Below are 13097 nucleotides of genomic sequence, written 5' to 3'. Positions count from 1 at the left end.
GGATACCCTGAGGTTATGAGGTTATGTAGGAACACACTGCACTACTGCCGTAATAGTGGGCTTCATATAACAATGTTCCGTTCTGTTTCTTCCCACGAAATGATGGAACAGCCAAAAACCTCAAATACTGTTTTTGCTTCAAATTTGGTTTTATGAAAATGCTATCAACAGCGTCAATATGTCCGAGTGGTTAAGGAGACAGACTTGAAATCTGTTGGGCTTCGCCCGCGCAGGTTCGAACCCTGCTGTTGACGAACTATATATTTTTTTGTATTTTCTCTTAACGGTGACTTGGATGCAATATAACACGCTGCACGATGAGTTAGATCATCCAAAAGCAATTGAATTAGGGATTTAAACACATTTGTGGATTTTCACTCAACTTATAAAAGTATGAGTTTAATTTACCATGCATTGATAATGTAAAATGTCAAAGTATCAATTTTTTTTAATTCAAACTTTGACTTTTGACACACTATTTTCAATAAGTGTAGTTAATTTCTTTTTAGCATTTATTAAAAAATATTGATTAAATTTACTATAATGTCTTCTTTATGAAATTTAATGAAATGTTGAAAAATGAAATAGAAGGGTATATTAGAAATTACAATATTAAATGATTAAATGATTTATTAATAATTAACTTTTGCTTATAATAGTGATAAAAAATTAAAGCATTTTTGTTGCTTATAAATTTCACCGGATGGTTACTTTTTAATCTGGCTACAAACTATCCTTTTCACGGATTGGTAATTGTCTCGGTCCAATCACAGGTATCTGCAAACACTTCAACGCTTAAGTCAATAAGATATGTCAATATGAGATTTTTTTTTTTGAATTTTAGGATAAAACTGTGTGACCCTTAAATGGATAATGATCTTTAGCTTTTTGTTGTGGCCCTCTCATGCCATACTTACGCGGTTTAGGACACACGCTCGACCTTAATCCGACCAACTTTGTTGTGAGTTATTCCACATGCATTATAAATATAGACATATAAAACATGTCTGGAGAAATTCACAAATTCCACAAAATGTTCCAATTTTTTTGACCAAGTTCAATCCGAAGATGTATCTCCAAAAATAATGCAGAGCAAATCTGGAGATGCATCTCCCGACAAACTTTCGATGGTTTCCCATGGCAACAATCCATTTTTTTGCCCTAATATGTGTTGGTCTCTACCTTTTTTTAATTGTGCCTGCATAATGAAGAAGGCATATGCTAGATATAGTGAGATAATGTTGAAACTGGGTGAATCTTTTTATCATGTTATTTTTTCCGCCAAGTGTCAAATTCCTTTGTGTAGTAAAAAGATGGTTGAAAAGAGAAAGGAGTAAGGCTAGACTAGTCGACAGCATGGCGCTCGAGGCGATCAACACATTCATCTTTAGAGAAAGTAGCCGACCAAAGCAAAGGTCACACTTTCGATCAAAAAAGCACTTAGGCATAAAATCTGACAAAGTCCAATTTGGTGAGACACCTAATTGGGTTGATAGCAGAGTATCTTCACGCTCTCCTTGGGAGCTATCTAGTAGTGATGAGTTTGGGAGTGACGAAAGCTTCTAAAATTTCCCTAGAATCAACTGCTTGGTCAGGTTAGAAGGGAGAAAGTCTATGGTGAACCACTCATGTCCATGGTTTCTTTTGGCAAAGGGAGCCATACCTGGTGAAAACTTATAACGCTTCGAGAACAATAAGAAGTACTTTGGGAAGATTTCTTCTGGTTCTTGGTTTTCAAAGATGAAACCATTGTTGGAGTTAGATATTTTGAAGGTAACGAGTTTTCAGAGAAAAAGGTTTGGGCTTGTAAGTTAGAAAAATCGGGTAAAAGAAGAATATAAATGTAAAAGGGTTATTTATAGTGGTGAAGAGAAAATCTTTCAGTTTTGTAATTCAGACAGTTAGCGCCAAGTCTTAGGGCACGTGGTGAGCGTAGGGTGAGTGGAGTTAAACTATTTGATTTTGTGGGCCACATTGTCCTAGGAAGTTGGAGCTAGTAAATAGGGCAGTGGTGGTTGCACGTCTTCAAAATGATGGATGATGGGAATGCCATGATAACGATGACGTCAGCACACTACATCAAATAGTGTGAAAGAAAAGTAAAACCAGTGTCTATCTCCCTCCAGTTTAAAGAGACATTTGGGGGGGGGGGCAATTTGTTAGCTAGGATTTTTCGACAAGCCTCAAATCCCATTTTAGCTTAAGGGAAGATGAGGAAAATTTGGATGAATGTTTTGGTGATGCTCAAGAGCGTGGTTGACGCGCATGCTAGTGACATTTAGACGTGAAAGTGGTGAATTAAGGTGTCGAAGTCTAGCCTAGCGAAAGGGCTATAGACTTAGTATTTTTTCCAGGTAGCCAATATAGACATTTAGGGCAGTTGATTCGATCAAAATAGTTGTAGGGTACAAATATGGTTGAATAACCACTTGGTGGCCTTATCCGTATAATGAGGACGCGTGGAAGCAATTTTCAAAGAAAGAGACATGCATTGGAGAGCGTGGCTTTCAGTGGTGAGAAACTCGCCCTTAGCAGTTATTTGAGTTTCAGCATAAATAATAGTTTCAATAAGAGAATTAGGGGTATCAAATTTTCTACTAAACTCACAAAAAACTCATAGTACCAAGCAAAGAGAGAAATGATTTCCAAGAGTGCAATGTATGTTTGATCACCAATTCCCATTTATGCAAAATTTTACTTGCAAATTTACTTTACATTTTTGTATTGTTCATGGTCGAACCCTTTACTTTCTGAGTCAAAGTTTCACTTTAACTTATTTTTATTTTCATAGCATAATTTCGATCATTGTGAAAACCACTCACATTCTTACTATTTTCACATTATTTGGAAAACTTCATGCACATTGTCTTGAGAATCCCTAGTAGGCCTCCATAGTAACCTTTAACAAGAGACTAATGGTGTTTAACAGTTTTTAGGATAAACAAATTGGCACACCCAATGGGACTTTGTGCTAAAATTTTCAAAAAACTATTATAACCGTCGCATGTTCTCTGTATGCATTTTCGTTTTACATGACACTCTACCAATGACTGTTTATGTATGAACTTGAGAAGTGGGAAACAAATGCCTAAATATTTCACGTTCTGACACATACACTAACACTTCTAACCCATCACAAATAAATGCTCAAAATATAGAAGCTATACCAATTGGTACGACCCCCTAAAATGCGATGGTGTTGTCCCCTATTAGGACATATGCTGCTACTGGCTCGATAACAACGTCTATCAGTGCTAGTGCAAGAGTCTATACCCACACTACCACCTAGGGGTTCACCTTTTAACCATTCTAGGTCACTTTATCAATTAGGTCTAATGCCACCTCCAGGGTATTACCAATATGGCATACCACACTATATGATGGATGGCCTTCAGTCGAACTTATTGACATATGATGATAATACAATAATTACTAGATCACCTTTCAACCATCATAATGCCTTTGTAACAACATTAAATAATGGTGGTCGACTAGGAGGAATAGGTTATACTCCCCAAACAACATCTCATTAAATACAACTTCTATGACGACCTTGAGACAACAAATGAACGAAAGTAAACTTGAGATGGTGAATAAAATTACCCAACAAATGAGTCGGATTGTTGTTTTTCCGACGCTCCTCCGATTCAGCCTCAACAAACACCCTAAATGTCAAATGTAAGGAAAGTTGATATCCCTGATAATAAGGCAGTTCCTGTTAATCAAGGGAAACCTATGGAGAGTGGACGAAGAGTATATATGGTACTATAACTCTAGACCGGTGATGGTACAAAGGAATCTGGATGTTGATCATGTCTTGAGAAACATCCAACCGAATAATTTATGGGGGACAGTAATATTGCAAATATGGTCGAACAAGTGTTAGCCCAAAGCGGTCTTAACATTTGCCTTCACAAGCCTAATTATATCCCCCTATCCAAATATATTTGAAAAACAAAATTACCTAGGGGATGGAAAGTCCCTAAATTTACCAAGTTCGCTGGTGACATGAATTAGTCAATTGTCAAACACATATCTTGGTTCCAAACTTAAGCCGATAACATTGCCAACAACAAATATTTGAAAATGAAGTGCTTCACTAGTTCACTGATAAATAACACCTTTGCATAGTTCACACTCTAAAGATTTATGTTGTTGTCTAAAGTCATTTTTTGTTGTGATGTTTGAAGAGTATTGGTGCAACAACCCATTCCCTAAGTGTCTAGAATATTAATAATAGGATATTATAATTGATACTTAATAAAGTATAATAGATTGATACAATAAAAGTTACAACATTGGAACATAGCCATGCTACAACTAAACTCGATTACGTAGCAGAAAATATAGCTAAATAAATAAGTGATTAAGGTACATCTTCAATTATATTTTTCCTTCCCCTTTCAAGAAACCTATTTATCTAAAATATAAATAACACGGGATGAGACAAAAGGTATAAGTAGAAATCTTTCTAAAACCAAAAAGTTGCATTGAGGTTGGATAAATATACACTAGTATAAACATCTATACTAGTAAAAAATTACAGGTGTGCATGTAACCCCTATAAGGGAAGGGATACTCAGAGGCCTTTGTAGGTATATTAAATTGTATGGTGGTCAGAGCTTTCCCACGACGAAGAGAAACCCTGTATGGTTGTTTTGTGGTGGTTGAAAGAGACTTACTCATGTGAGGTGAGAGACTCTGTAATTAGGATTGACACTTAAGTATTAGCATACTAGTTGTCATCTGTCTTACTCCTATTATGAGAGGAGTATTTATAGAGGTCTTTTGTCCAAGGATTTAAGAGACTCTCAGAGGAGAAAACAACTCCCACAAGAATATGGAAAGACTATTGACAACCTACTCTATAGGGAACCATGGTATGAATCCTTCTCCTATACCTAATAAGAGACATCGATAATATACACGTCATCCGCTTTAGGGTGAGCCCCTACGTTCTGTGTAGATGTCGTCCTGATGATGTCCTACTTAGCAGGACCCGTGGAGTTTCTCTTGGGTGGGACACTTTACAAACATAACACTACACAATCCCTCAAGCACGAGGGTGAAGTGTTTTAAGGTATTTCTCATTTGATAATATCCGTAGCTCAATGCGACTCCCTTGGATGAGGGCAATACTTTTGTTAACATGGGGTAAGTCCCTTAGGTGGAGGAAAGTATCTCACTTGGAGGCGAGTCCCTCAGCTGAAGGCGAATCTCCTTGTTAACATGGGGCGAGTATTCATTGTCAACCGCATGCTTCTAGGCTGGCTAGACGATGGTAGGACACCTTAGGTTTCGTGTTTATTAGACTCTGAGACATCAAACGTCAATCAATTATGAAAGCCTGGATATTTTAGTGTGAAATTATGGGTAGCATTTAATACAACTCATGATGGTATTTTCGGAAAAATAAAAATGGCATCTTTTACTAACACATGTCTTCCAGGTGTAAGGAACCTTTCCAATTCTCATTATCACTATCTCATTAGGTAGATACATGGCTTGCGTTATTAGAATCTCACAAGAAACTGGTATATTGTCTCGTAAAAACCCTTTTTCTCTCCTTCTACTCCCTCTTTTCCAGAAGAATATGCGGCCTTGGGGTGACAGCAAGGAAAGTAAGAAATCCACTCTCTTTTTTATGGGGTTCATTGAAATGCATGTTTTTTCACCCAGGTAACCATGAATAAAAAAACCAAACTTATTCATGCTCGAGATATTGTTTCCTTGTACTCCAATGTCGACATGATCAATAGGTTTCACAGTGATCTTAAGTTTTTGAGTATAGGACATGAGGAGGGTGTGATATTGATGTTGGGTGAGTATATGGACATAAAGAGTTCTAAAGGGGGGGTTGAATATACCATTTTCCTTTAATACAATTTCAAAAAATTTTAGGTCCCATAAATGAATTCGGAGATTTTAAGAAGCGCGGAAGCAAAACACAATACTAGGAGAGCTTCGAAGAATCTCAAAAACTTAAACCAAATAAAATAATATATGATGTTTGTAACACCCTAACCCCGAATACATACTTGAAATAGAATCATGCAAAGATAATCAAAACTCACCATAGGGTGCCACATCTCAACTCAAAATAACAAATTCCTCAATTTAAAACATAGCAGCGAAAATTCAAAAATATAGTTCAAACTTCAAAATCTTAAATTAAACAACTGTAATCTCAAATAAGCAATTAATTCAAAACAACTTTGGAAAATGTGAAACAATGATGACGTCCCAAAACCTAATGTTACAAACCAGAGCATTGACGAAAAACTAAATCGCAGAAAACAAAAATAAATAAAGAGGCCTCAACGCCATCCTCCAGCGCACATAGTAACTACTCCTCTACCTGATCATATGTACTCCGAACTAGTACAAAACACCACCGATAAAAACAAACAGGGGTGAGAATAATTCCACAGATGTTATCTGTGAATAAAACAGTACAAATAATTTCAATATTATTCACATCAATTACACAAATTAATTTACACTCATAAACGATTATAAAATGCAACCTAAAATGCTATGCAATCCTCCTTCAAAAATGCATGTGGTGCAAAAGTTTAGATTTCAGAGTTATTTTACTAATTTATCCATGCCTTTGGTTCCTCTCTGAACAGTGTCCCTCTCTAGACGTGAGACAATCATTGATTCATCTTTGAATCGTGATCTCATTAGACTGAAGTCCTACCTAACTCTGATATATAGGAATGCATGAATCATACAATAATATTCGCAAATAATAACAACAATAACAATTACCTCTCAAACTCAAAAAGTTTACTCCTTGAACGTAAATAAACGGCGGAAAACACAAATAAATGAAGAGACCTCAGCACCATCCTCCAGCAAACATAATAACCACTCCTCTACCTGATCGTATGTACCCTAAACGAGTATAGAACACCACAAATAATAGGGGCGAGAATAATTCCATAGATGTTATCGGTGAATAAAGCAGTACAAATAATTTCAATAACATTCATATCAATTACAAAAATTTATTAACCCTCATAAACGATTATAAAATGCAACATAAAATGTTATTCAATCCTCCTTCAAAAATTCACGTGATGCGAAATTTTGGATTTCAGAGTTATTTTACTGATTTATCAATGCCTCTGGTTCCTCTCTGAACAGTGTCCCTCGGTGGACGTGAGATCGTCATTGAATCTTCTCTGAACCTTCTCATTGGACCGAAGTCCTACCTAAATCTGATATACATGAATGTACGAATCACACAACGATATTTGCAACTCATAACGACAATAACAATTACCTCTCTAACTCAAAAAGGTTCCTCTCTGAACCCATCTATTTGTCCATGTAAGGTCAGCAATGTAATTCCTCTCTAAATTACTCAACTAAAATATTTTATACAATTACAACTCAATAATTATATAAGTATTTATAAACATTTATCAAACCGAGTAAAAATACATTATTGCTCACAACATTACCAACACAGCTCAAAAACATGTCAAAATTACTTAATTTTAACTCTGACAACTCATATAGTCTTACTCAAATAATGAAATAACTCAAAACAACTCTAAAGAGTCAAATCTCTCAACTTTACCTCTAAGACTCTTCAGATATAATTGTAAACAACTCGAAAATCAACTTTGACAACTCTAAACATGTCAGAGTCACTCAAACAATTAAAAATATGACTCTTAATAACTCAAAACCAACTTTAACCACTTTATAGCAACGCTAACAACTCTATAGAAAATTCTACTAACTCAACTCAATAGTGGCAACACAACCCAAAAGGTGCCAATAACAACTCTAAAAGCTCAAACTTTAATAATTATTAATTATTTTAATTATTATTTGTAATAGATTAAAACCTTAAATGGCCATAAGTAAATGTTACTCAAACTCTGGTCCTAGACTCTAAAATATGCCAATTAACTCCAATTAACTAATACCAACTCTAACTAAAAATTAATATTTTAATGTAAATTAATATTTTCCTCTCAACTCAATTAAAAACTCTAGCATGATCAATTAACTCTAATTTAGCCACTTACTCAATTTATGAAAAAACTATTCAACTTTAACTCACAAATCAACAATTAACTCTAAACTCATCAATTGGCAGCGAAAAATCAACATAATTAGAATTATTCAAAACTCATTAAATCTGACCGCAAAATGTTGAACCGCTACTGCCGCTCGCCGCCACTCGGGCCGCCACCGTCACCCTGTAGATCTGCTTCCGTGGAGCTTGAACGACGGCGAATCCCATTTTTTGTTGATTCTTGTCACACGTCGTCGTGCGGCCTATGATTTCTGGTGGCTCTGTCGCTATCGATTGTCGACACAAAATTGTTCATCTTCGCCACTCTACCGCTGATGTCGTAGAAAGTACAAATCAAATGTAAGTATTTTATATTATCGTATCCACAGGGATTGGAGCGATATCAGAACCGTTCAACAATTTCTATAGTTCTAAGCATAAAGTTTCAAGTTTGTTTGATTCAAAGTTACAGAAAGTAAAAGTGCGTAAATAACGAAAGATAAGTTTCAGAAGAATAGACTTGTTGGGAATTGGTTTTCATCCACCGATTCAATAAGCAAATCTTGGATCAATTATACACAATATATGCTTGTTTTATTATCATCACGTATTGCTCCCAACAAAGTTCATGTCTAAACGTTTGTTGAGATTTCTACCTTATAGTTTAATCGACAATTTCTCAGCCTATTAAACGATACGGTAGCATTAAGATTCAATACTTAAAGTGAATATTAAACCTAAATCTATGTCTAGCATTTAGAGTTTAATAGATGTTATCTTGGATCAAGATTAGAATTGTATTTGTCAATATCAATTCAATCCATGAAATAAACTGTAAAACAAAGATAACAACGATAATGATTCAAACATAAATTATATATAATGCCATGATCAAAGAAAATACATACTGTTTCGGTGAACTACGACCAATCCCAACAAGAGAGGGATTTAGCTACTCATGGTAGTTTGAAGCTCAATGGAAGATTTGAGTTGGAACGACATCAATGATGATTTCTCGACTCTCGATGTATCTCTAGCTCCTTCTCCCTAAAAACCTCTTATATTTCTATTCTACTGCTATTACAAAAGTGTTACAATGATAGAAAACTGAATGAATTCTTCTGAATTGGTTTTCTGCTCCTTTTATAGCTGTTCTGGCCGCCTGAGTTCGCTACGCGAACAGAAGTTCGCTGCAGCGAATGCCTTGCTTCATTGTTAAGTCTTTGTTGAACCGCCAGAGTTCGCTACGCGAAGGATATTTCGCTGCAGCGAATGTTTTCTTCAGCTTTAAGAAATTCAAATCTTCTAGAAACCGCCAAAGTTCGCTACAGCGAAATATAGTTCGCTGCAGCGAATGTACCTCGCTACTACTTGCTGCTAGCGAAACTGGGAAGTTTGATTCTGACTTCATTCGCTACAGCGAAATATGGTTCGCTGCAGCGAATGCTCTGTTTTCTGGTTTTTTGCTTAAGGCCAAATCCTGCACAAAAACAAACCAAGCCAAGTAATCTTGCACAATAATAGTTTATTCAATAATTGGGGGGTTTTATGTGAGAAATATGTCAAATAAGCAAGATAAGTGCTATATTATAATAAGTCATTTTAGCATGAATAAAGCACTTATCAAACTCTCCCCAACTTGAATCTTTGCTTGTCCTCAATCAAAGTAAAAACAAAAGCAAGAGTTTCTAAACCACCTTCACATGATTAACCAAATTTCTCAATGAAGTATAGGAGGCACATGGCTCTTTGAAGTTTGAACATCCAAGGATAAATGTTTTATGACTTCCTTTAGTACTTAGACATATTCATGAAACAAGTCTTCCACATAAAAACCATGTCAATCAATCCAAAGCACTAAACATGTTAATCATGAATCACACTTACCACACTTTTTGTATAAGTGAAAATGATGAGGTACGTTGATCTCTCACATGACAAATTTTGCTAACATCTAGATCAATTCATACTTTCTTCCAAGCAAGATATGTTGATAAGCAAGAACATAGATCACTAAGGTCTTTTATGGTTGTAATGTGGCCAAGGTACCAAGGAAGTGTCATTTCTATGGATAATGGAAACAAAAGGTTGTTGATTTTTCTTTTTAGAAGAGCATTCAAAGTTTTGACTCTTTTATCCAATACTTCTTATTTCTTCCTTTTGAAAACATTCTTTTGTATCCTTTTCTTTTTCTTTCTTCATTTTCTAATTTTTTTCTTTTGATTCTCAAATCTTTTTCTTTTATTTTGAAGAAAGTCTTTTTCTCTTTTCTCCCCAACTTGAACAATACTTACTTGCTTTGAATGCTCATTGAGATCTTTCAAAAGATATCATGGTTTCAAGGTTATATTCAAGGAAAAATAGAATCTATCATATATGAACTTTTTATGATTTTCAAAGCTATGAACAATATCCACTAAGTGGTTTACCTAATGTATTGTTCAGTTCATTAATGATAGATTCATTGTCATAGGGCTCAAAAGGGGTTGCAAAAGATCACTCACTCACAAGGGACGATGAGGCTATATTTGGTTTAGTGGTTATGCTCAATTTCAAAGAATTGCCTTGATCCCTTCTATGTCTTTGCGATTACCAACATAAATGCAAGATTTAAGCATGAATCAAACGAGTTAAAACAAGAATTTGTCAGTCTCCTTAGCATATAGTGAACAATGGAAGGTTACCTCACTTTCTTGTTTTTAGAACTAAGTGATTCATATGAAAACATGTCATGGCATAGGTTTGTATGAACTGGTTTTATGCAGCCTACTCATGTCATGTATATGCTAAATTCTAAGAAAGCATTTAAACATGTACCTTGGATAGTGCAATCTTTTCAACTCATGTCCTTCAACCTTGTTCTTTTGGTTTATGTGAAGTTGATCTTCCACTCTATGCTTCTTCTTTCAATTTATTATTAGAGGACAACAAGCATTATGAATTGGTCATGAGTCATCTATAGCTCAAAAGTGAAAACACATAGAAATCAAAAATGAAGAAGATGGCATGATTGGAAAAGATTTTTTTCTGAACTTGCTGCATTCGCTGCAGCGAAGCAGGGCTTCGCGTAGCGAACTCTACATAATTCTGTTTTCTGCAGAATTTTCTTTGTGCTATGTCATGCCATTTCCTTCCTACTTACTATTAATTATGCATAAAGGAAATGAAAGCAATGAAAATTTGGGTTACCTCCCAACAAGTGCTTGTTTAACGTCATTTAGCTCGACGCCTGTTTCGAATAAACTTACGGTGGTTTGTATGAATTCGTCAGAACATCCTTCCCACCATCATTTGGCCTTTCTTTACCATTTATATTTTTCAATATCAGGCCTTTTTCATCAGGAGCTTTAGCTTTGGAATAGCCATTCTCTTTGTGTTGAAACAATTTGAAGTTGACTTCTTCCTCTTTGTGCCTTATTTTCATCTTCCCTTCATCCACATCAATCATCATTCGAGATGCTTTTATGAAGGGACGACCTAAAATCGGAGGACTGTCTTCATCTTTGTTCATGCTTATTACCACAAAGTCAGTTGAAAATCGAAAACCATCCACTTTGACCATTACATCTTTCATTACACCAATTGGTTCTGTGGTTGATTTGTCAGCAAGTTGCAACTTCATTGTTGTAGGGTTCAAGTGAATATCTCCAATCTTTCTCATGGTGGATAATGGAAGAAGATTGACGCTTGATCCAAGATCAACTAAAGCGTTATCAACATAGATATTTCCAATGGTAACCGGTAAGGTAACTTTTCCAGGATCCGCATTGTTTTCTTCCTCCTCCCTACGTTTTCTTTTTTCTTGATTTTTATCTACCACGATACCTTTTGAATTCTCCCCAACTTTGTCTTGAACAATGTCATCGCCTTTCGTCATGATTGCATTACAAGTTTCCTTGGGATTAACTTGAGTAGTGGCAGAAAACGTACCTCTTTGCTGCTCACTTAGTTGCTTCGCAATTTGCCCAACTTGCGTTTCAAGATTTCTAATCGACGCATCGGTGTTCTTTTGGTTTGCCATGGACAATTGCATGAATTGATTCAAGGTATCCTCGATCTTTGAAAGCTTATCTGGCTGCGTGTAACTTTGGTACTGAGTTGGTCGGTTTTGGCCATAGCTTGCGTTGTTGTTGTGTGGATAACCTTGATTGTACGAAACTTGCCTTTGTTGTTGATTTCCCATATATTTTACCTCTTCGTTGATCGGGGGACAGAAACCGGTTGGATGGTCACCTGTACAAAGTTCACAAAAGGCTACTTGGTGCGATGTGCTCGACGAACCGTGTATATCTTTGAGTTGTTGAGGAAGCTTGGACAGCTGTTTTGTCAATTCCTCTACGGTTTGAGTGAGCAGATTGTTTTGTGCTAGGATTGCATCATTTGTACCTAATTCCAAAACTCCAGGCTTCTTTTGTAAGGTACCTCGATTGTGTTGAACTTGGTGATCTGTGAGAGCCATCCTATCAATGATTGAAATTGCTTCTGCTGCACTTTTTGCTATCAAGGAACCTCCAGCTGTTGCGTCAAGTAAAAGCTTCGGTTGAGGTAATAATCCATTACGGAAAATGTGAATTTGTGACATGTCATCGAAACCATGGTTTGGACACTTCCGTAGCATGGATTTATAGCGTTCCCAGGCTTCACACAAAGTTTCATTTGAAAATTGGGTGAATGTGGCAATAGCTGTCTTTGCATCCATGAATCGGTTGTGAGAAAAGAATCTGCTAAGGAAGTTTCTCTCTAACACATTCCAATTGGTCATGGTTTCCGTTGATTGATCGAGGTACCAATCCTTTGCTTTGCCGATCAAAGAGTGCGGGAATAATCTCATGAAAACGGCTTCTTCTTCAGCTTCTGGTGCACCTAATGTACCAGCTATTTCGTAGAATCGGGTGAGGTGAGTGTATGGATCTTCATGATCCAAACCTGCAAAAGGATTAGCATAAATAATTTACAGCAGTCCTGTTTTCATCTCAGCTCGTCTTGCGGCTGGATTGTTGGTGAGATGGGCGAACCTCCTTGGGCTACTTTTACAAGGACCATTAACAACTTCAGCCAT

General features: G+C 36.1%; 1 protein-coding gene and 1 non-coding gene across 2 annotated transcripts; one reads left to right on the top strand and one right to left on the bottom strand.

The window, feature by feature from the left end:
• The first annotated feature begins 172 nt into the window (after window positions 1-172).
• On the top strand, window positions 173-254 carry TRNAS-UGA (transfer RNA serine (anticodon UGA)). Its single transcript has one exon. It is a non-coding gene; the product is annotated as a tRNA-Ser (tRNA).
• An 11028-nt stretch (window positions 255-11282) lies between these two features.
• LOC131625463 (uncharacterized) lies at window positions 11283-13097 on the bottom strand. The gene is made up of 2 exons (XM_058896326.1): window positions 13073-13097; window positions 11283-12964 (listed from the first exon to the last, which is right to left on the bottom strand). The coding sequence occupies exons 1-2, from the start codon at window positions 13095-13097 to the stop codon at window positions 11283-11285; spliced, it is 1707 nt and encodes a 568-aa protein (XP_058752309.1).

This window comes from Vicia villosa, unplaced genomic scaffold, assembly GCF_029867415.1.
Source record: "Vicia villosa cultivar HV-30 ecotype Madison, WI unplaced genomic scaffold, Vvil1.0 ctg.000218F_1_1, whole genome shotgun sequence".
Classification (NCBI taxonomy): Eukaryota; Viridiplantae; Streptophyta; class Magnoliopsida; order Fabales; family Fabaceae; genus Vicia; species Vicia villosa.
Note: the sequence above shows the minus strand (reverse complement) of the source record. Positions and strands in the feature narration are given on the sequence as shown.

What these genes read in the sequence shown, in the direction of transcription:
- LOC131625463 (XM_058896326.1), bottom strand. Translation starts at nt 13,097, where the DNA reads ATGGCTGAAGTTGTTAATGGTCCTT. An exon ending in TGAAGTTGTTAATGGTCCTT is followed by an intron (nt 12,965 to 13,072) that starts GTAAAAGTAGCC and finishes ATCCTTTTGCAG; the next exon opens with GTTTGGATCATGAAGATCCA.